Raw genomic sequence first — 21,564 nt, 5'->3', positions numbered from 1 at the left:
TTCTTGGAACTGTTGGAAGAAATATCATATTGTGAAGTAGTAATAGTACTAATTTTTTATTATTCTCTTTAAACGATTTGTACTAAAAGAATTTTTTTGCATAAATAAATGTGACATTTTGTCAGTAATTGAATCAGACTTTTATGTGCAATCTATTCGAGTTTTAACAAAAATATAATACAGATAAATCATCCAACATTAAATTAAAAGCGCATTAAACACCTATAAACTAACACAGTAACAAAAAAAAAAAAAAAAATCTAAGAATTTGAATTTCGGTGAAATTGAATAGCGATGGTAAAAGGATGAAATGAATATGATGCTGAAGCGCACAAATGAGAAAACATTAGATAAAGATGATATCTTCAACAGTTAAACTGATAACAAAAACACTGTTTGCGTTCCCTCTCAAAACAAACTACCAAATGATATCACTAAACCCAGCAACCTCAAATTTGCTCAATTTCAGTCAATTTCACCAATTTCCACCACCATCCCTCAGGCATCACCTTCCAATTCAACCTCGAACCGTCAATGCGGCGGTGCAGAGCGGCGGCGGCGGTGGTTCAGGTTTTTTGACAGCAATTGGGCGTGCAATAGAGGAAGAAGAGTACAGAAAGGCCAGGGCTGAGGTCCACAAAAAAAGTATCGATTTAGACGGATATTCCATCGAAGGGCTGTCGATTGGTGGCCACGAAACTTGCGTTATTGTGCCTGAATTGAAGGCGGCCTTCGATATCGGGAGGTGCCCCGCCAAGGCTGTGCAGCAGAATTTTCTCTTCATTACACATGCTCATCTCGACCACATTGTATGTTCCTTTTTTATTTTCTGGTTTAAAGTTGGTTCTCTGCTTTGAATTGAATAGTTTTGGTTGGACTTATTGTTGCTGCTACTATCAGGGTACAAAGTAGAATTAAAGTCAGATGTGCATTTCTACAATATGTATTTCAGCAGTTCTATTTGGATTGATGGTGATTTCATGATTCTGTTTAACTAAATAACTCCATTTAGTTGTGTCAAAGGCATAAAAAGTAGGGGGAATTTTTACTTTTCATGATTGATGGAGTAGGATTTATGATTGAGTGTTTAAATCCTTATTATTAGGATAATAGGATTTCTCCAATCCCCTCTTTCACTGGGATATGAATCAAGCAAAATTAGCTCAAATGATAGAAGTTATCCTTTGTCTTGGTATGTACCAAATTTCCAGTCCATCTAAGGTAACAATGGGTTAGCCTACACTATTTTGTCTATCTAAGATAATCCCCAAAAGTAAACGCCCCTTTAGTGAAATGTTTCTTACCACATTCATCAACTTTCATTGGGAATTCTTAAAAAATGTCAATTTATCTTATTGACTTGCTTCTATGCAGCAAAATGTAAGCATTTTGGAAATGTGAGTACAAACTTAGGTTAATCTCCTGACCAATTGTAGTTTCCTTATTTTTTTTTTTTTTTTTATTGCATTACATTTCTGTATGTGGCTATTTGGTTTCTGAAAATCAGTAATTTGTATGTGTTGACATAGGGTGGGCTGCCGATGTATATTGCAACCCGTGGTCTTTACAGCTTAAAGCCCCCTACTGTATTTGTTCCTCCAAGCATAATGGGAGATGTAGAACAATTAATTAACATTCACAGAAACATGGGTCAGGTGGAACTAAATGTTGATTTGGTTCCTCTGAATGTAGGTAAATGAGTTACTATGCTTTTATTGGCCAATTTATATATATAATTCTTTGACAAAAACTGTTTATTTTACTTAGGGGAAACATATGAAATGCGGAATGATCTTGTTGTACGACCATTCAGAACGCACCATGTTATAACCAGCCAGGTGTGCTTGAAATCAAATTGAGTTTGAGTTCCTGTCATTTACATTTACCAGTGTGGAAAATTTCAAATCTTTAGCTATTCATTTTACAGCTATACTGAAAGTGCCTCGTTTTTATACTGTGCATTAGCACTTTGTTTATATCTAGATGAATTATTGCAAAAAATATTCACGGCTTATCCTAAGTTCCCTAGAGTGAATTCATTTCAGTACCTGATTTTTTATTCTGTGCCTTAAATTTCTTTAGAGTTTACCATAAATGGTAAAACACTTGTATCAGGGAGACAGGGACTACATTACCCTGAGTTCTTCCAGAAGAACTTATAGAAATATTTTCAAAGCTGAAATCAGTTATTTCCTTGTACGGTGATTTAGGTTTCATTGCATGTAAACACACTCCCAATAGAATTGGAATGCATTTTATAATATTTTGTATGTTTGCAGGGTTATGTGATTTACTCAGTCAGGAAGAAACTGAGAAAACAGTACACACATTTAAAAGGAAAACAAATTGAGAAAATTAAGAAGTCTGGAGTTGAGGTTTGTAGTCCTGAAGTACTGTAAATCTGTTTACTATGTGACTTAATTTAAGGCAGAAATTTATTCCATGGCTGCTTGTTCATTTATCAGATCACAGATACTATCTTGTGCCCTGAGGTGGCCTTTACAGGAGATACCACATCAGACTTTTACCTTGATCCACGCAGTGCTGATGCCTTGAGGGCCAAGATTCTCATAACTGAGGTGATCATCTACTTTCAGCATTTGTGATAATTGCCATTTGGATTGTACTTTGCATCCAATGTAGATGAAGTTCTTGTTCTCTGCATTCGTGCGTGCTACACTACTGTATATTTTCCTGGAAATTTGGATACTCTTGGTTACTTTATGGCTAAGAACACCAGAAACAAGAATAAAGAAAAACAGGACATTCAGGAATTTGAATCTCCACATGCCTATAACAAATGGTGTGTGCAACTTAGTGGCGCATTCCAACAGTTTATCTTTTGATCTAAACTTAATAATTCCTTCCTCCATTATGCTACTGTTGTTTTGGTTGACTTTGAAAAATTACAACGTCTCGTGTTCTGGCCAAGCTTGAATTTTGAGATTCAGGTTCTCACAGGTTTTAACTTTTCTCTGTTATCAGGCTACATTTCTGGATGAAAGTGTCAGCGTTGAGCATGCACGAGAGCACGGCCATACTCATATTGATGAGGTATTGAAATGATTTCAAGTTATAAGTACTGAGCTCCGTTACAAGCTATGTTTATCCCAGTTGCCTGGACTCTTCTCTGGGAATCAGGCTGACATTTTGTAGGTTGGCAACTTCTTAGTTGTTTGATCTCAAATTTTGATTCTTGACATACAGATCATGGAAAATGCACAATGGATTCGGAACAAAACCATAGTGCTGACTCATTTCTCATCTCGCTACCATCTAGAGGTAGATAACTTAATTAAACTGCTTCTTTGCTATACTGGCATTACTCTTTTGAGTTGATATTTTGCACTATGTTCCCGGGAACTGTTTAGAACATTATGATTTTGCCAAACACCTGAGTTTTTCCCTTTTGTCCCGTTACCATGGATAGTTTTCTATCTGTCTCAACCCTCCTTTCATCCTGAAGCACCAGAATCCTAAATAGACAAGAAAAACAGAATTGTAAAGTGGCCCGCCCCTTCTGTAGTGAATTATATAGGTTTTACGGATGCTTGGGTATGTTAATCTATGAGGATCAGATCAAATGCCACAGTAATGTACTAGTAAAACTGAGATGAATAACACAGGGAATAACACATTAGTAAAACTTAAACTCTTCAAAATGCTCATGCACTCTTGGTTTTTACAGGACATCCGGCAAGCTGTGTCGAAATTGCAGTCGAAGGTGTCAGCTAAAGTGATGAGTCTAACAGAGGGATTCAAATCACTGCACGCTTAGTTGCTGCCATTCTTGGAAGCTAATGGTATTGCACTTGTTGTAGACTAGGATATATTATACAATGAGTTTGTACGCAAATCAGACATCATTTTTGCTCATACTAGTAATTAATAGACTTGCAATGTAGTATGTGATTATTCAGATGGAATATATAATGTGTCTCTTCTTACAAAGGGAAATAGATCATCATTGGTAAAAGAGTACCTTTAATCACAAAGCAAGAATTACTATACTTGATCATCATTTTCTTTTGCCCTTTTTACCTCTGCTCGCTCCTTCATCTTCTTCATCGCTGTCATCTTCGTCTTCATCATCATCTTCAGATGGAGGAGAAGGATCGAGCCTTGCGGCATCAGTTGCCCACCTGATCAGCTTCTCAACTTCATCATCATCATCATCATCCTCTTGCTCTTCTACCACTTCGTTCCTTGTAAAATTGGTGCTGTTTGACGGAATTGAGGTCTTGAGGGCTGCGAATCTGGAATACAGGTCGTCGTCCTCCGCTACTGCGCTGGCGGCGTCTGCTTCTTTTGGGGGTTTTTTCAGAGAATCGTCGCGATTTTTTGTGAGCTTTTGGGGTTTCTTGAGGGCCTGGAAACGGCGGTCGAGATCTGGGTCGATGGCAGTGGCGGCTGTGCCGCGCGCCGTGTGGGAGTTGACGCTGAGTTTGAGTAGCACGTCGTCGTGGGCCTCTCGCAGCAGCTGCTCGACGTCATCGTCGTCGGTGGCTTTCTTCCCCAAATTGCTCATTCCGCGGCGGCGAATCTGGTGGATTTGATCGACTTTGTATGGCTGTTGAAATGTTGGTTCGGATTGATCAAAATACCAAGCTTTTAATTTTAGCTAATAGAATCTTGATTTTTAAAAATTCACGACTCTAATTTCTCAACTTTACGAAGCAGTGACCCAGTCCGAATATAATTATTATAACTAAATAAAATAAAATTAATTCTTCAATTTATATACTGGTATAATACACACGCATTTATTCAGTATAGTAGTATTTAGTTTTTGCCCGATAACTAGTTAGCTCAAAATCTGAATATTTAGAATGATATTGTTAATTTGTAATGATAGAATTTAACATATATTATCTCTGAAACCTATTAAACCACAATCCAAATAATATTGATCCAAAATTTTAAGATTAGGACTGTTAGGTACTTTCCCCTAGGTGTAGATCCCATGGTCATTCTTTCGTGAAAGGATCAGTGGTGCGATGATTAATAAGGCCCAAAGTTATGAGCTGATTGACTCAACTAACGTCCATTTGAAGCAAGTTTCTCCCGTTATGATTCTTGGATGGTTTGCAAATTGAACAAGCTAAAAAAGGGTATGTTGTATGCAGGGGCATTCTTGTCCAACCATTACAGAGGGGACCATTAGAATTTACTCTTTGTTATGCTTTCTTCTAAACATTTTTTTATTTCTACTCTGACTCTGTGACTAGCATAGCATTGTTCGTGTTCCATTTGCAACTTTTACTTCTTGAAATTTTGCACTTTCTGAATTTTGTCAGTTTTTAAAAATGTTATTGCTCTGTACCCGCTAACACTAGGATAAAAGACAGGGTTAGTTTTCGGGGGGAAAAAGAACACGACGATTAACATAATTTGTAATTTTTCTCTTGACTTTAGTGGTGTAATTGCTAAATACTCTTATTTAGTTTTTTGTGATTATAACAAAATTTTGCCCGATATTAGGAGTATCATTCAAATGACGTTTCACCAAAGAGTCAATGTGATTTCATTGATGAAAATTGAGGGATATAATTTTAAAAGCTTGTAAAAATGGTAGTATATGCTTTTGTTTCTGTATAGGGAATTGGGGATCATACTATAGAGGTTGCTAATAATATTATGGTTTTATATAATTATTTAAATATATGATACTATTTTATAGTGACAAAAAGTGCATTAGATAATTTTAGGGTGGCACCAACGGATATCGAACTCCATCAATATTTCATTTTCCAATTTTGGGCTCCGAAATTTGGCGCCATTTCTAAAACCGAAAAACCAAACAAATTATGCAGCCTTCCCTTCCTTTCTTTATAAATGCATACATCTAACTCTGCACAACCCTTTTATCTCGACGTCAAAAAATATCTGAAAATACAAATCACTCTGCCTAACCGTTTTATCCCGACGTCAAAAAATATCTGAAAATACAAATCTGTACATGGCGGGCGGCGGAGCATCATCCAACGCGTCGAGACAGAGGAAGAGAGTGGACGCGGAATCAGACTCTTCGTCTACCTCACTCAAACGCGCCAGAGACGGCAGTGCTTTTACCAAATGGTAATCGCCTTCTCCGTTAATCTTTCCTTTTGTATTGCTGAATTTAAATAATAGAATGTTTTAGACTCGCAAATCTGTAGGTTTTTTAGATTCTTCTTCTATTATTTTGTGATACGAGAGATCGTTTTGCAGTGAGAAATGTCAAAAGGATGTGGCAGTGGCTTTGATTAGCTTCCATAACTGTAGCCTTGATGCTAAAATCAAAATGAAGCTAGGTATTTCATTTTTTCAGTACTTATTTCCTATTGTAATTATTGTTTAATTTGTATGCATTAAGGTGTTGGCTATAGTGTTTTTTTTTAAAAAAAAATTGGTGGTTTGGATAGCCTCTTAGTTGATCGGTTGCTATTTATGTAGAGGCGCAGGTTGTGGAAATGGCTGGGATCAAGAAGAAGGCAGCAACAGAGAAGTAATTTTCTGAAGCTATAGGGTTTTTGTATAGGAAAATAAATTTAGAATGCTAATTGGTTGCTATAATGAAGCAGAAAGAAGGCAAGACAGATTGATCCGAATGCAAAGAAGGAGAAGAAGGCCGAAAATCCAAATAGAAAGAAGCGTCCTCCCACTGCATTCTTATTGTTCATGTAAGCACAGACCATGTGTCTTGAATCTGTTTCGTGAGAGTTATGGGGCTGTCCTCTGTTGTTGTTCATAGTATTTGAATTATTTGCAGGGATGACTTCAGGAAATCATTCAAGGAAGCTAATCCTGACTGCAAGAAGGTTTCCACGGTAATGCTGTAGTGTGTGCAAACCGTCTAAGAATTGTGATTCTACATTTTGTCGTTTAAGTTCCATAAGAATTTGTTTGTTATGTTTGTTTAGGTTGCAAAGGAGGGTGGTGAGAAGTGGAAATTGCTGAGTGATGATGTAAGTGAGAATTTTATTAGTGTCGGAGGAACTAGTGTGAGGTTTTCTATTGACCTGTGTTTTGTACTTGATAAATAGGAGAAGAAGGTATATACTGATAGAGCTGCAGAGCTTAAAGCAGAGTATCAAAAGGCATCAGAGGCTGAAAATGAGCAAGTATGTTCCTAACTTATGTTTATATGTGTTTGTCTCTATGGTTTGCCATTGTTATTGAGGGTTTTTGTGTGTGTATAGGATGATAATGATTCAACTGAAAATGAGGCCAAGGATGATTCAACTGAAAATGAAGCCAAGGATGATTCAACAGAAAATGAGGCCAAGGATGATTCAACTGAAAATGAGGTCAAGGATGAGTCAACTGTAAATGAGGCCAAGGATCAAACAAATGATTCATCTGAGAAAGAGATTAAGGTGGAAAAACATGATATAACTGAGGAAGATGTCAAAGAGGAAGAAATAGAAGATGATGAATAGTCCACCAGGGCCTTTGAATGCTGAATTTAGGAAATTAGGATAGGTTTTTAGGCCTCATCGATGCTCAGTTTTTTCAAGCTTCTTGTATATCTCCACCTTTACTAGTTTACTAGTACTAATTGTTTTGAGGAAATCATGGGAAGGAAAATGATGCATTTGGTGTTTATCCCATTTAACTGTATTTTGTGTTCCTTTTTGGTAATATTTTCAAATGTTTGGTAAAGTGTCATAATTTGAACTTCATATTTGTGAATGCTGGATTAACTTTGAGCTCGAGTCCTTGAACGAAGAATATGGTAAATCACTGCAAGAATTTAGATAGGCAAAGTGTTGCTACATGCTAAGAATCCTGAAAAATGTGTACCCTAAACTCACGAATGAATAAAAAGATAATCAAACTTCTGCTCATATGGGATTATGAGCATAGAGAGTCAGCATATCACTGGCCCATTGTTCTCTTCTTTTTTCCTTTGCAGGGTGGCAAGGGTTTGCCACACAAGCACAAGTTGTGAGCATATGCAACTGCTGGGAATATGTTCAATGGCCTTCCTTGTGGGATCTTCCCACACAATCTGTTTGCCCTGAAGCTTGCATGCCTCAGTGCCTCGATTCCCAGCAAACTGTCGGGGATTCTTCCAGTGAGCCCGTTGATTGACAAATCCAGCCAATGCAGTTTCACCAATGACCCCAGACTAGCTGGGATGGTGCCTGTTATCTGGTTTCTTGAAATGTCGATTTTTTCCAGCTTGGCAAGGTTTGAAACTGAATTGGGAATATGGCCTGATAACTTGTTGCTTGCCAGGTTCAGCACCTTCAAGTTCAACCCCTCAACCAATTCAGGGATGCTTCCAGATATCTGATTGTTGGAAACATCCAGCACCTCCATAAATCTGCTCGTTGTGTTGCTCAGTATCCTTGACAGAGAGCCAAAGAGGTGGTTTGAATGGAGATCAAGAGCTGAAATCTGGTCAGGCAACCTAATTGTGGAGACATCAGCCTTGATCAAGTTGTTGGAGATCTTCGCAGCCTGCAAACTTGCCATGTTTGCCAAGAAACTCGAGATCCCACTAGTGAAATAGTTGTCTGATAGGTCCAACGTGGCCAAGGAGTCCGGCTTGGTGAAGTTTGGCAGCGCCCCTCGCAGCTTACAGCCTGCTAGATGGACATCAGAGAGCTGCCTGTTTCTGATCCAAGTAGGAACAGCCCCTAAATCAAGATTATTATAAGAAAGATCGATAGCCAGAATCGAAGGAAGCCCCTTTGCAAATGCTGAATCAGGAAAAGGGTTAGTCAGCAGATTCCTGGACAAGTTGAGGTTCCACAAGCTGTGCAGCTCAGAAATGGATTCTGGGATCTGACCAGTGAGCTTGTTAGAGCCCAATCTCAATACAGAAACTGACTTCAGATTCCTAATCTGTGCAGGAATCCTCCCAACCAGGTGATTCTGATCAAGTGACAGCTCAGATAGTTGGGCTAAACTGCACAAAGAGATCGGTATCTGCCCAGTAAAATGGTTCCTAGTAAGCACAAGATATGTCAGATTCTGCAGCTGTCCAAGAAAATCTGGTATGGATCCAGACAACATGTTGAAGCTGAGATCAAGAGACTGCAAGCTTTTGAGAGTCCCAACAGCATGAGGAACAGGGCCAGTCAGCAGATTCTTGGCCAGATTCAGCTGCAGGAGATTCCTCAAATTCCCAAATGCAGGTGGAATCTGGCCGTTAAAACGGTTCCCACTCAAGGACACTGTCTGAAGATTCCTCAACCGGCCCAAGCTGGAAGGAATGCTTCCTTGCAGTGAATTGTCATCAAGAACCAGCTGAGTGAGGCGTGTGAGATTCGAGAAGCTCTCAGGAATCCTCCCTGCGATCCGCCTCATGCCGGTGATCATCAATATCTCCAAAAAACGCAAGCTACCGAAGGACGGAGAGAGAACTCCCTTCATCAACACACCACCATCTGCATCAGGGTTCTGCAGCATCAGCCTGTTGACTCTCCCTCCCTCGGTGCACTCCACGCCCTCCCAGCCGCCGCTGCAGCAGTCGCCCCCCGTCCACGTGGACAGGAAACCGGTGGTGTCCTTGACAATGGCAGCCTTGAATCCAAGAAGAGCAGCTCTGTCAACAGGTGAGCAAGCTGGGAATTCTGATTGTGAAGAAGCTGAGTTCAAGAATGCCAGCATCATCACCAACACAGCCCACATCACTAACTGCATTTTCTTGAAATGTACAAGTGTAATTAAAAGCTGCAAGATTCAAGAAAATGATCTAACCTATAATATCTTTTTTTTTGTAGTGTATATATTACTACAAGAAAAAAAGAAAAAAAAAGTGTACTAGGAAAAAGCTGTTGGGAAAGGAGGCATGGGAGGTTTTTTTGTATGTGTTAAGTTTGTATGTATAATGATTGTGCAAGACAGTGGGAAAAATGAAATGAATGATGTGGTCTGAAAAAACACCCCATTGTCGCCTATTTTTATAGTGGGGCAGTGAAAAAACTAGAAATTGGTAAAAATTGTGAAATTGAAGTAAATCACATGTAAAATTTCTGACCGTTTGGATTTTGTAGTAGAGCGAGCGAGCTGTTCACGAGTATCCTCAACTGATTTGGAACGTTGGAGCGCACTACCATTCAAATTTTCTAACTCTTAACTTTTTCCCCACATAATTCAACTACATCGGCTCTATTTTTCTCCTTTTTAAACTGTTTAATCTCTTATCCATAACCAAATCTTATTCACCCCTTAATTACAAATTGGATTCTGGTCCCTACTTCCATAAAAATTATTTGAACTAAAATTAAGATTAAAAAAATACTACTCCTATTGAGTGTTTATGGTGGTTATGAATAAGAAAATTAGTGAACCCAATAAAAACGAAAACTAGTGGTTGAGTTTCACGAATTTTTCCCTCATTTTAGCAAGAAGATTGGATACGGCGATTTTTTCCTTACTCCATTTAAGAGTGGGAAATACCTAATTGTTATAGTGCCCAATATTCAAATTTAATTATATTGGTGACTAATTTTTTGTTGTTAATTACTACATAATAGCAATTCAGTACTCCTTCAGAGCGACGTTACGCTGCTTTTTTGGATGGGAAAGTTGTGGCGTGGCCAAATTTTATGAAACTTTCAAACTTGGCAAATTTGATTGAATTTTGAACTTTGGTGATTAAATAGAAAAAATATAAGCATGCTAGGAATATTTTTTTCAGTTATTGCACTTTACAGAAACTGGTAAATGATTAGCGGTGAGGTACCTTAATTTAAGGAATCACGTTCATTTATTCAAACTTGCAAACACTCGTAGTACGCAAATTTGAGGTGGGATTATCAAATTTCAATTCGAAAAGCTTAATATGCATCTTAATTTGCGTTGGCTTGTTTGATTAGGTGTGTCGGTAAATAATTTGGGTTATAACTAAAAGAATAATTCGTAATACTAACTTAAATAAATATTATGGACAATCTCTTACTTGAAAAAATATCATAAAGGTATTTGAGTTTGTTTAATTCGTTATAAATTGAATATGCATGTTTTGAAGTTTAATGTTGAGTCCATTCTGAACTTATAATGATTCCATTATTTCTATCTCCAACAATTTACACTAATTCAAACTTATTTTTAAGCATGTGTAACACCAAAAATAATTTACTTCAACCATTTACATCAAAATAAAATTTTACACCATTTTTGAGTATATGCCTCACAAATTTTTTTGCAATATTTACAGTAAACAACTATATTTAGTATGGTTCCATAGAAAATAGAAAAATAGGTTTCGATTTGCAATATGATTAGAGAAGTTTTCTACACACCAAAAATGAGATTTGGTGTATGCTTGAAGATGGTTAAAACAACGTCAGTAATAGAGATTAGTTTTCATATAAATTGGTTTTAGTCATTCTTAGTCCTAATGCATTAGCAATGGCATGTCCATGATTTTCGATTTAGGGTGCAGATGCGATAAATAACCAAAACAATTTGGAGTTTCAAAATCTGGCCATTTTTTTTCACTTTATTTTGTTCTCGAAATCAAAATCTTGTTATTCTTAGTCCTAATGCATTATACAATGTTTATGTTACCATGCGACACCGATCGAACTTGAAAATCCTAGTCCTAAGGTGATGCTGGCGCAGTTCGTGCTCGTGGTCGGATCGATGATACATTTTCCCGACTATGATGCCGTTACGTTGGTAACAATTAAGGTGTGGCATATGCCAAAAGCCCCTCTGTCACGATGGAACGTTAAGAAACATATAATTCATCTTTTGAAACTAATATCCAAGCTTTACGAAAAGCTAATCAAAACACAAATCAATACTAGTAGTAGTTAATTATGGGGTCCAAAGCTAAGATATGAAGATAAAGAAGAGAATAATGCAAGATTCTTCCCAAAACTGAGATTTTGAAGGAAATTGCCTTGAGTTAAAATAGTGGCCCTACTCCAACTCATATATGCAAGTACCAAATTTTATATGAATGTTTCATAGTTGGCAATCATCAAAACTTGCTTCTTTATGACTATATTAATTATAGTCTCTAATTTAAGATTATGCCTTATGGAATTCACTACTTTTCCTTGTCAACTTTTTTTTTATCGCACTATAGAAGAATATTCCTAATAAAACAATGGCACATGTTAAAGTTTCTTACTTAGTTAAAAATAAATAAAAGATTATATTGGGAGCCCATCTGCAAGTGGTTACATGGGTCACTATTTATTCATTATACAAAGATAAAGATAATAAGTTTTTAACTAAAAATATATTATTTGATTCACAATAGTGCTACTTGCGGCCAAGGCAACACTTTTTGCATATTGGAATTAATGCAATAATAAGACATGGACCAATCCAAATAATGCTGTGTGATGCTTCAATCTCAATTTTTATGTCAGCTGTGTATTAAATGTGTACAACACTTGCAATAACGAATTTATCTGAGTGTGTTTAAATGAACAATTTTTTTTACATAAATAAATTTGAGACAAAGAAAAGAAAAGATGTGGAGGTCATGACTCATGAGCCTACTTCAACCACCAATATTTCCGAACCCTTACAAAGAGAGAATAAAAGTGGTGATTCTTCTTCTCTCAAGATTAATCAAATTTAGTTTTCCTACTCATTATTGTATGGCTTAGTTTTCTATCTTTATTTATTTATAAAATTGCAATCACAATGGATTTCATATATGTAACGCTGTCGTTTACCACTCTCAACCACTCTTTGACAAATTTCATAATAAAATATTGACCTTTCATAAGGAAAAAAATGTTAATTGATAGGAGTACAAAACTAAGGCATTTATTGATTGCGATTTCCACAAGGATTGAGTGGGACTAGAATTGTACAATACCTAGTGCTACTAAGTAGCAGTAGTACTTTATTTTGATGATCATTTAATTTGAAATTTTCAATCAAAGAATTAGATGAAGAGAGTATTAATAAATAATTTCATAAATATTGTATTCCATTCTTCTCTTAAAAATAGATCATATTTCTTCCGTCCCTTTCAAAATGTTCACCTTTCCTTTTTAGTATGTCTCATTCAAGATGTCCACTTTCTATATTTGAAAATAAATTCTTCTCTCCCCGCTCCTTATTAAAATATTCAACTTATTTTTTCTTTCTACTTACTCCATTTAACAACTCCTCATAAAATCTCGTGTTACTCAAGAATGCGGACATCTTGAATGGGTCGGAGGTAGTATTTGTTATTTTGGGATGTCCCTTAAAGATAGACCAATTCTATTTAAGGAAAGTTTTTAAGGTGTGTGTGTCTCATTCTCTAATAGTAACAATATTCAAATAAGTTTTTCTCCATCTCTCTTACTTTAACCGTGTCATTTCAAATGTTGTCTATATTCTAGGGATAATGAGAGTATTGTTTAACAAAAAAAGAAATATATTTCGGAATATCCTAAAAAACAAGTATGTATAATTAGGATGGAGAGAATATTTCACATATATATGTAGACATAGCATTTGATTTTTGAGTATGAGTGTACTATTTACGTAGAAATGAGGTTAGTAAAGCGAAATTCATGGCTTCAATCACGGCTGTGGAAATTGTAGATGACCGATGATGGAATATTGGAATTCATTAACTCATTCTTCTTAGTTCTTATATTTGTACCTCTTTTCAAATAGATTTGGAATTTTAATCATCGTCGAGTGTGCATAATATATACTCCATTTAAATAGATTAATACTATAAGTTGATGAAGAGAACTGTTCTGCTGCCCACCTTGTGTGAGCGTAGTGTGAGCGACACTATTCCACGTAGGAGAGAGGGGGAGACCTGATTTTATTTTATTTTTTTTCTCTCTCTCTTCATACTTTTATCTCTCTCCTTTTAGATTTCAGAATTTTGGATATATTTCTTCTCTTTCGATTTTTTTCTGCATCGCTACCGAGAGTTTGTCGGAAATTCGCCGCAGAACCTAGTCACGGCGGGATCAGACATCAATTCGGCAGTGCTCGGGCGCGCCCAAGGAGTCCCAGCGTGCGAGCTCCTTGGATTCGTACGCCGCGAAGACGGCGAGCTTCCGCGTGGATGGGACCGAGGGCGAATTTGAGGTTATCTGCGAAGCCGTTAGTTTTTCTGGAATAGACGATTTCGCTATTTCCCGGAGGAATATGAGGCGATGAAGGTGGGGTCTTCTTCTTACGGTAAGAAATTGGAGCCTTTGTATAGAGAAATTGAAGTTGATTGTGATGATGTTGTTCAATATTCTTATGGTGATGGTTAAATTGGGGCTATTGATGTGATTCATCGCAGAATGGAGGGTTTGTGTGTCGGAAATTTAGATAATAGTTACGGTAAGAAATTGGGGGAAACGGGGTTGTTAAAGAAGTTAGATGATGGTGTAAATTATAGTGACAAGTTAAGAGTGAGATCAAAAGCATCTCGAATGAATGGAATTAAGGGGGCGCGACGAACTATATTGGTGCCCGATTGGGATACAACAATAGGCTTTTTGCGGTAGAGTGATCCTTGTATTCCAAAGTTCCAAAGCAGATTCTTTTCGAATAATGGAGAGACTGAGGGGGTTGGCTGGGATAGGACCGAACAAGAGAAGGGTGCGAGGATAGGGGGGTTGACAATAGAAGAGAACCGTGCATTATCAAAGTCTTGCTCTTTCTCTTCAAATGAGGATGATTCCTCAAGTTCCATGACTGAGCCTTTGTGCATTTCATCTAATGACAGATATGGGCACGTTATTCATGACAGGCAGAAGGGCGAGCTTTTGGAGCGTGGAACATTTGGATATGTGTATGAAGGAATTGCGGAGTAAGTACTTTATTTTGAGTATTTGTTGCTTGCATTATTGAATTTCTAGGATTTAGAGTGTATCGTCATGTGTATGTAATTCGAGCAGGTGAAGTGTGTTGTTGCTGATGGTAGACTGGAATTAGTTGTGGTCATAGTTTTGGGAGGATCTTGATGTTACTCTGAATTTACTCAAAGAGAAACCTAAATAAGTAAAAATAAAACATAAAACTAGTGGTGAACTTTAGTCTTTTGTTAGCAAAGGAGTAGTTGCCAGTAGTGGTTACTTATAACATGTCAGTCAATTCTCTCAATAATCTTTGTCAGTTCAGTATGTAATTTCGGGAAGAAGTAATTTCGTAATTTTCTATGATGCAGTGGCGGATTCTTTTTTGCTGCAAAGGAAGTGTCTTTGCTTGATCAAGGAGAGGATAGAAAGCAATGTATAGTCTAAAATTTGTTGCATGAGTGTAGCAAAAAACAAGAAATATGCACTTATCAAATTACTGTAACTCTTGAATATTGAGATACTCCTTCGGTTTTGTTATACGCTTATATGTCACTGGCTCATGTTTTAGTGTTTGATGTTTTGATTTTATGCTTTCTTCCAAATCTGCAAAACTATTAATTGATATTGAAGATTGGGCATAAAATGAATGTTCAGCTTCCAAAAGCAGACTACTTATATTGGTTTCTTCATCACTCATGATATAAGTGACTCTTAATAACTGAATTATTGTTGATCACCATTACAGAAATCTCATTCTTGTAATAAGTTTCTGATAAAATAAAGTAGCATCTAAATTTAGCACTACTCCATTCATTAGCTTTGAAGTTCCTCTGCTAATTATTTCAATTGTCTATTCTTTATGTTTGTTTTGTACAAAATTACCTACGAGTATTTCAGTTCAATTATTGTGGAGACATATTTTGTCCATAAAAATTCACAAAATAAATGACCAATCTCATGAAACCAAATTTAATGCATAGAGGGGATGAAAACAAATGATTAATCTCATAAAAAAACTAGACGTGTTCTCATAGTATTCTCTTAGCAGCAACACAGAGACAACATAAAAAATAATTTCAATAAAACTATGGAGATTAGTCTTTTTCGTTTGCAAAACCATTGCCGCCGTAACCACTGTGTACGACTAATCTGAAATTTGAAGACAAGAGTGAAAATAGTAAAGTTAAATTGATTGATTACCAAAACAACCATAAAATATAAATGATAAAATTCAACAACGATATATTCACGTACCAGTCATGCAATTTTGGACAATTACGTTTGTCATGTGATACTCCACTTAGTCCGCATCCATGACAAGCTCTAGCCTTTGAAGTTGACTTCTCTTTTGACGATAACATTCTTTTACCGCATCCCTTTGTTCTTATATTAGAAGGATCGCCAATATTTCTGTGTTTATCTGAGTTCTTCCTTGTTTGACTACTGGGCACAGTGGTTGAACTAGCACCCATCTCTTTGATTTTGCCATGTAAGGAATCAAGTTGTTCATTCAAAAACTTTGTCCCCTCATCACTCAAAGATGCATAATCAATCAATATTGAAGCCTTATAGGATAATTTGGAGCGTCGTGTCATCAAAAGTCTTGTTGGATCATCATTGGTATTTTCATCATCTAGTGCATAAACAACACCAATCTTTGCTTCTTGCGTCCATCTTTTGAGTATATACTTCTCAGGTAGTTCAAATATTTGGCTAATGCGGAAGAAAGCTAGCATGTGTCTGCACGGAATGCCATCAAACTCGAATTTTCCACAACTACAAGATATATGATCTCTTTGTCTATCATGCATGAGTTGCCTTGGTTTTGAGGAGGAACTTTGAAAACTTACCACATTGTAAATCATGATATCATCTCTTGTAGTGGTATGCTCCACAAAGTAACCATGACTTTGACTCATTTCATCTTGAAACTCCGTCCATTTTTTCTTCGTGTACACTTTAACCATTTGCGTTTCCATCGGCCAATTTGTTTTGATTTTGGGATGCTCATTCATGTCAATATGATCAGCAACTAACTCATTATGTCTTTGGTGTCTTAGTGCTCGGTTGAATCGAGTGATAAAATCCATCAATGAGTTCTTGTGAGAGACATACTTTTTGAAAAATGAATGTGAACTCTCAGATCTCTGACTACTTGACATCCCAGCAAAAAATACATGACTAAAGTATGCCGGAACCCACTTATGCCGCAATTCATACATCAACAAGATCCAACTATTTTGCTCTAAGTTAGCAGATCTAATAACATCTTTCCAACCATGCTCGAATTCCTCAGGAGAAGTAGAATTTTTTATAACATTTTTTATGCTCTGATAATGCTCTCGGAAAGTCACTGCTGAAATCTTGTCCGGAAATTTATTCAATATGTGCCACAAACAATAACGGTGTACTGTTTGCGGCAAAACTTGTGCAAGTGCTTTCGTCATAGAAGGATCTTGATCAGTGATGATTGCTTTCGGTGCACCTGTTGGCATAGCTTCCATGAACTTATTAAGCAGCCACAAATATGATTCGGTCTTCTCGTCACTTAGAAATCCGCAGCCAAAAACAATTGTTTGATGATGATGATTTACTCCTACGAACGGTGTAAAAATCATTCCGTACTTATTAGTATTATAGGTAGAATCAAAAACAACATCACCGAATATACTATAAGCACTTCTTGATTTATGATCTGCCCAAAAACATCTTTTGAACCTATTATCTGAATCTATCTCATAGTCAAAGAAAAATGATGAATTTTTCTCCTTTTCAGATGTGAAGAATTCTACCAAAGTTTCGGCATCGATCCCCTTCTGTTCATCCCTCATATCTCTCTCGAGATTCCTGATATCTCTTTCAGTGCAACCTACACTTTCAGGCCCCCCATGCTCTATCTCCATTAGTTGCATTTGCTGACAAGTCGGTATATTAGCTTGTGAAAATTGTTGTGTCAACACTCTCTTCGCAGCAGAGACACTACGGTGTGAACGGAGTAAATGCACCTTTGAAGGAGTAGAAAGGTCATGATTATGACCTTCAGTGAATAAGCTAATACTCCAATAGGGTCCAGTTTGTTGTTTGACAATGGAGATCTTTGCCTTACAATCAGTTCTAACTTCACCACGAGCTCTTTTCTTGATCGGGCCACCACTCGACGATGCTCGATTTTTTGAGCGGGCTTCATCAATTTGGCCAGCTTTAAAGCATACAAATTGTTTCCAAACAACTTCATTTGTCATCTTATTCTTTTTGCTATTGCTTATTCTTGCACTAAAACCAGCTTCACGTGCATATTGGTTGTAGAATTCAAACGCATCATCTATTGATGCAAATTTCATTCCAGTTTCTGGCTTTCGATCATTCGCAGTTTGAGGAATATGCAGTTCATCATTCATATTTTCACTCCTTAGACTAAAAAATAAATTTACAAAAACATTAATATATATAAAAAAAATAAGTAGCAGACAATACTAGAACCTAAATAAAACTAAAGATTAATGGTTGATTTAGTATTTGCAACATCACGTATGTCGTTTAATTAGTTTCTGAACTAAAAACTTATGCAACACAATAGTTGTTTTACTAAATTTCTCCAGAGACCAAACTTTTTAACTACAAAATCTATAATTTCCCTACATTGAATAAACATAAGGCAAATAGACTAAAATATTACCTGACCAAATTTGATGCAACTCGGTAGAGAGTCCAGAGAGGAAGAGAGGATACTTCAAAAATTCTGATAGAGGAAACATGTGAAGGGTATAATTTTTCATAAAATAGGTCGAATAGATTTGTATAAGTACAAAAAGAAATAAAAAAGGAAAACAAATCTAAGCCTAAAATATTGAATCAATTTAGATATATTATAATGCGCAGGGAGAGAATAGAATCCAAACCAGAAAGAACTAAATTTTTGGACTCTCTCCTACGTAGAATAGTGTCGCTCACACTACGCTCACAAAAGGTGGGCAGCAGAACGGATCTCCGTTGATGAATTAAATAATTTATAAACATTATCTAAAATATTAATGTGATATATTAGACATTAGTTAGGAAGCGTTTACTGACCTAGATATATAAAAGCATCATAGTTAAAATACATTATTTACTAAGATGAATTGGAACTTTGGGATATCCTTAGGTATTTGATTAATTAATACACTTTGAGCTAATTTTACTTAATTCACATTTTATTGAAATGATAGAAATAGAACAATTGTAACAATGATGATAAAATAGGAAATCATATAGGTTATGAATCACTGAATATACACACCTATTAAGAAAAAATTATTTAAATTAATTTTTTTGTATGGCTCATGTTCCAATCCTCTACAAAATCTCTCGATTTTTGGTTGAAAGAACACTCTATTTAGTGGTGTCTATGTTTTTGCCCACTTGAAATAAAAACATATGGATATGGTTAGGTTATGAAGAAATACACAAAAATTTAAAAGTCACAATAACGTTATGATTTTAAATGAACCACTTTTGTTAATGATAAGGACATTATGTAATGGATGTTTATAATACGAATCCATGGATTTATTCAATAGTAATATGAAAAGCTTTTTTAGGTGCAGTACCCAATATAAAGTAGATAGCCATTGACATGTATGTATATTATTTATTTATTTGAGATTCATTTAATGTTTGTCCTTCTGATTTGCATAAATATCAACTTGGCCTCCCTATTCTTTACTACACATTAATATCATTTTATAAATTACTGCTATGCATTAATAATAATTTAAATGTTGTAAAGGTTTGAATGGAAATCTAGCATACAAAGAAAAGCTTTCGAAAAATAACTACTGGTGGAAACTTACTTCTAATTTGAACTATAACGACCTTTTATGTATGAAAATTTAATAAATTTTACTAATTTTAATAAAATGTGTAAATGAGGTATATAAAATTTAAATTGAAGGTTTAGTCGGAGCATTGACGAAATATTCTTATATAAATAGTAAACCAGCAATTAAAAAAAATGATCTTTCAATACAGAGACAAAGTATAAAAGTAAGCATCTTAAAAAACTAAAATATACTACTACAAAATAAAAGATAGGTACAGTGAAGCACCGTATATACCGTTGGAGCCCACATATCATTAAAAAGCTTGGCCCATGGAAATATGAATATGGGCCTCAAGAAATTTAATTTGCTTAAATTGCTCTGACCATGTTTAGTTTACCCAAAATGCCCTGCAGCGAAGCACATTGAAATATATAGTACTACTATCATCTATGGATGTCAATCTGGTTTACCCACTTAATCTCGAGTTAATTCATTCGGATTCAGGCTACTTATAGATTAAACTTCTTTCATACTATAACTTTCCTACTCTAACCTTATGCATTCGACTAATAACAAGGATTATAACTTTTTTTACTCCAACATTATACCTTCGATTTTAAAACTACATTCATGTAAGAAAATATAGGTTGTGTTTTCTCAATCAAGACAATTCACATTTGTATATATAAATGAGTGTCATTTCATCATAAACAAACATAATAACCGCAACTCTACATGGTGAACTCATATAATTAAGTGTATTGGCTTGATTAACTGAAATTTTTTCTATTACTTTGAGGTAAAATTTCATTAATTTGTTTTTCTATTTGATGGTAAGGTTTTGGTCCGTGTGAAATACCTAATCTGTAAAAAAAATTTAACATAACAATTTAAGAAAGATAATGATTTTGACATAACAATTAAAGAAAGAATATCATTGCGAAATGTATATTAAATCCTTGAAACAACAAATTTGCGGAAGTGGGAAAAAAGTTATTGGGTTTAGGCTAAATATGGCTGTTGTTATAGCCCAATAAAAACTAGTGTTAGGGAAGGAAAACATCAATAGATGATGACTATGACCATAAATATAAAACAGATTTAGGATAAATTAATAAATCAGACATTAATTTTCTCATCTTCTTCATTCGAACAGGGTTTGATGGGCTAAGCCCGCTTACAAATGTCTTTTGTACTAAGCACTCATCATTGAAACCAATAAGCTACCAGGCCCACTCAAGGCTGCTTTAATTTTTAAAACAGAAAAAAATATCACTATTTCATGTAAATTTATATTAGTATCAACTCTAGTATATATTGCCCTCCGACTTTGAATAGGCTGGATTCTTCCTGGGTCGATGCCCGAGCGGTTAATGGGGACGGACTGTAAATTCGTTGGCAATATGTCTACGCTGTTTCAAATCCAGCTCGGCCCAATAAACCGCACCAATCTACCATGAGATAGTCTAAAACCCCAAGTGGCCCGACAATGTTTAAGGTGGTTCTGATTTTGAACCAAAACTTGTGGTTCGAGTTCAAAGTCGATGACCCGACAATCTTTCACCAGTTTTTTATCGATTTCATTTCAAAATCAGTGATTTCCGATTTTTTAATTTTAATTAATTTGGCGTGATATATTTTAAATAAAATAGAAAAGCTAAATGTCGAACAATAAATAATGAATGAAATAAAGAATATTTGCATTGACATTAATTTTAAAATGTAGTAGTAATATTTGCATGGTATTACAAAATTTAAGTAATAAATTACTCCTATACAAATAAAAGTATAAATTTACAATTATAAAGAGTACCAATAACTCTAAACTAACTAACAAAGACTAAAACTCTTTTGTTATGTGGAGAGTATGGTATAGTACTTCTCATGTGTTGATCGTCTATGAGTACATGAACTAAATCTGGAGGATCTGCATGTCGAAATACACGACATTTTAAATATATATCTAATTACTATGAGTCATTGAAGGTCCCTTACATATGCAATCTTGATAAAATAATTTAATGGCTCAGATTCATGTGTCTAATGCATAGCTA

At 35.6% G+C, this 21,564-nt stretch overlaps 5 protein-coding genes and 1 long non-coding RNA gene across 8 annotated transcripts; 3 read left to right on the top strand and 3 right to left on the bottom strand.

The window, feature by feature from the left end:
• The first annotated feature begins 341 nt into the window (after positions 1-341).
• Positions 342-3,951, top strand: CPZ (Metallo-hydrolase/oxidoreductase superfamily protein). Its single transcript, XM_048110482.2, has 8 exons — positions 342-809; positions 1,530-1,692; positions 1,768-1,838; positions 2,280-2,375; positions 2,466-2,579; positions 2,986-3,054; positions 3,208-3,282; positions 3,689-3,951. Exons 1-8 carry the CDS (start codon positions 357-359, stop codon positions 3,776-3,778), a joined length of 1,131 nt encoding a protein of 376 aa, XP_047966439.2. The 5' UTR covers positions 342-356; the 3' UTR covers positions 3,779-3,951.
• LOC125210872 (uncharacterized) lies at positions 2,546-4,646 on the bottom strand. 2 transcript variants are annotated; one of them, XM_048110484.2, is made up of 2 exons: positions 3,983-4,646; positions 2,546-2,694 (listed from the first exon to the last, which is right to left on the bottom strand). In XM_048110484.2, the coding sequence occupies exon 1, from the start codon at positions 4,526-4,528 to the stop codon at positions 4,019-4,021; it is 510 nt and encodes a 169-aa protein (XP_047966441.1). In that variant the 5' UTR covers positions 4,529-4,646; the 3' UTR covers positions 2,546-2,694; positions 3,983-4,018. The 2 variants fall into 2 exon arrangements, with proteins under 2 accessions (XP_047966441.1, XP_047966442.1); XM_048110485.2 differs by lacking the exon at positions 2,546-2,694 and adding an exon at positions 3,230-3,476.
• Positions 4,647-5,863: 1,217 nt separating this feature from the next.
• On the top strand, positions 5,864-7,644 carry LOC125208973 (high mobility group B protein 7-like). The gene is made up of 8 exons (XM_048108523.2): positions 5,864-6,078; positions 6,211-6,293; positions 6,436-6,487; positions 6,564-6,662; positions 6,752-6,809; positions 6,903-6,947; positions 7,026-7,103; positions 7,182-7,644. Exons 1-8 carry the CDS (start codon positions 5,960-5,962, stop codon positions 7,419-7,421), a joined length of 774 nt encoding a protein of 257 aa, XP_047964480.1. The 5' UTR covers positions 5,864-5,959; the 3' UTR covers positions 7,422-7,644.
• Positions 7,645-7,701: 57 nt separating this feature from the next.
• Positions 7,702-10,084, bottom strand: LOC125211978 (uncharacterized). Of its 2 annotated transcripts, XM_048111956.2 has the most exons (2): positions 9,974-10,084; positions 7,702-9,630 (listed from the first exon to the last, which is right to left on the bottom strand). In XM_048111956.2, the coding sequence occupies exon 2, from the start codon at positions 9,622-9,624 to the stop codon at positions 7,861-7,863; it is 1,764 nt and encodes a 587-aa protein (XP_047967913.2). In that variant the 5' UTR covers positions 9,625-9,630; positions 9,974-10,084; the 3' UTR covers positions 7,702-7,860. The 2 variants fall into 2 exon arrangements, with proteins under 2 accessions (XP_047967913.2, XP_088923168.1); XM_089067042.1 differs by lacking the exon at positions 9,974-10,084 and having other exon boundaries at positions 7,702-9,873.
• A 3,571-nt stretch (positions 10,085-13,655) lies between these two features.
• Positions 13,656-15,281, top strand: LOC148931073 (uncharacterized). The gene is made up of 3 exons (XR_016137100.1): positions 13,656-14,097; positions 14,660-14,719; positions 15,077-15,281. It is a non-coding gene; the product is annotated as an uncharacterized LOC148931073 (long non-coding RNA).
• Positions 15,282-15,904: 623 nt separating this feature from the next.
• LOC148931072 (protein FAR1-RELATED SEQUENCE 5-like) lies at positions 15,905-18,106 on the bottom strand. The gene has a single exon (XM_089066702.1). It carries the CDS (start codon positions 18,104-18,106, stop codon positions 15,905-15,907), a length of 2,202 nt encoding a protein of 733 aa, XP_088922828.1.
• Between the last annotated feature and the right edge of the window lie 3,458 nt (positions 18,107-21,564).

This window comes from Salvia hispanica, chromosome 3, assembly GCF_029641045.1.
Source record: "Salvia hispanica isolate PSC_SH4W2 chromosome 3, Shi_PSC_v1, whole genome shotgun sequence".
In the NCBI taxonomy this organism is placed as follows: Eukaryota; Viridiplantae; Streptophyta; class Magnoliopsida; order Lamiales; family Lamiaceae; genus Salvia; species Salvia hispanica.
Note: the sequence above shows the minus strand (reverse complement) of the source record. Positions and strands in the feature narration are given on the sequence as shown.

Excerpts from the sequence above, each read along its gene's own strand:
- CPZ (XM_048110482.2), top strand. The coding sequence starts at position 357 with ATGATATCTTCAACAGTTAAACTGATAACAAAAACACTGTTTGCGTTC. Across the intron at positions 1,839-2,279 it reads ACCATGTTATAACCAGCCAG|GGTTATGTGATTTACTCAGT; the intron begins GTGTGCTTGAAA and ends GTATGTTTGCAG. Across the intron at positions 2,376-2,465 it reads TTAAGAAGTCTGGAGTTGAG|ATCACAGATACTATCTTGTG; the intron begins GTTTGTAGTCCT and ends TTCATTTATCAG.
- LOC125210872 (XM_048110484.2), bottom strand. The coding sequence starts at position 4,528 with ATGAGCAATTTGGGGAAGAAAGCCACCGACGACGATGACGTCGAGCAG.
- LOC125208973 (XM_048108523.2), top strand. The coding sequence starts at position 5,960 with ATGGCGGGCGGCGGAGCATCATCCAACGCGTCGAGACAGAGGAAGAGA. Across the intron at positions 6,663-6,751 it reads ACTGCATTCTTATTGTTCAT|GGATGACTTCAGGAAATCAT; the intron begins GTAAGCACAGAC and ends AATTATTTGCAG. Across the intron at positions 6,810-6,902 it reads ACTGCAAGAAGGTTTCCACG|GTTGCAAAGGAGGGTGGTGA; the intron begins GTAATGCTGTAG and ends ATGTTTGTTTAG.
- LOC125211978 (XM_089067042.1), bottom strand. The coding sequence starts at position 9,636 with ATGCAGTTAGTGATGTGGGCTGTGTTGGTGATGATGCTGGCATTCTTG.
- LOC148931072 (XM_089066702.1), bottom strand. The coding sequence starts at position 18,106 with ATGAATGATGAACTGCATATTCCTCAAACTGCGAATGATCGAAAGCCA.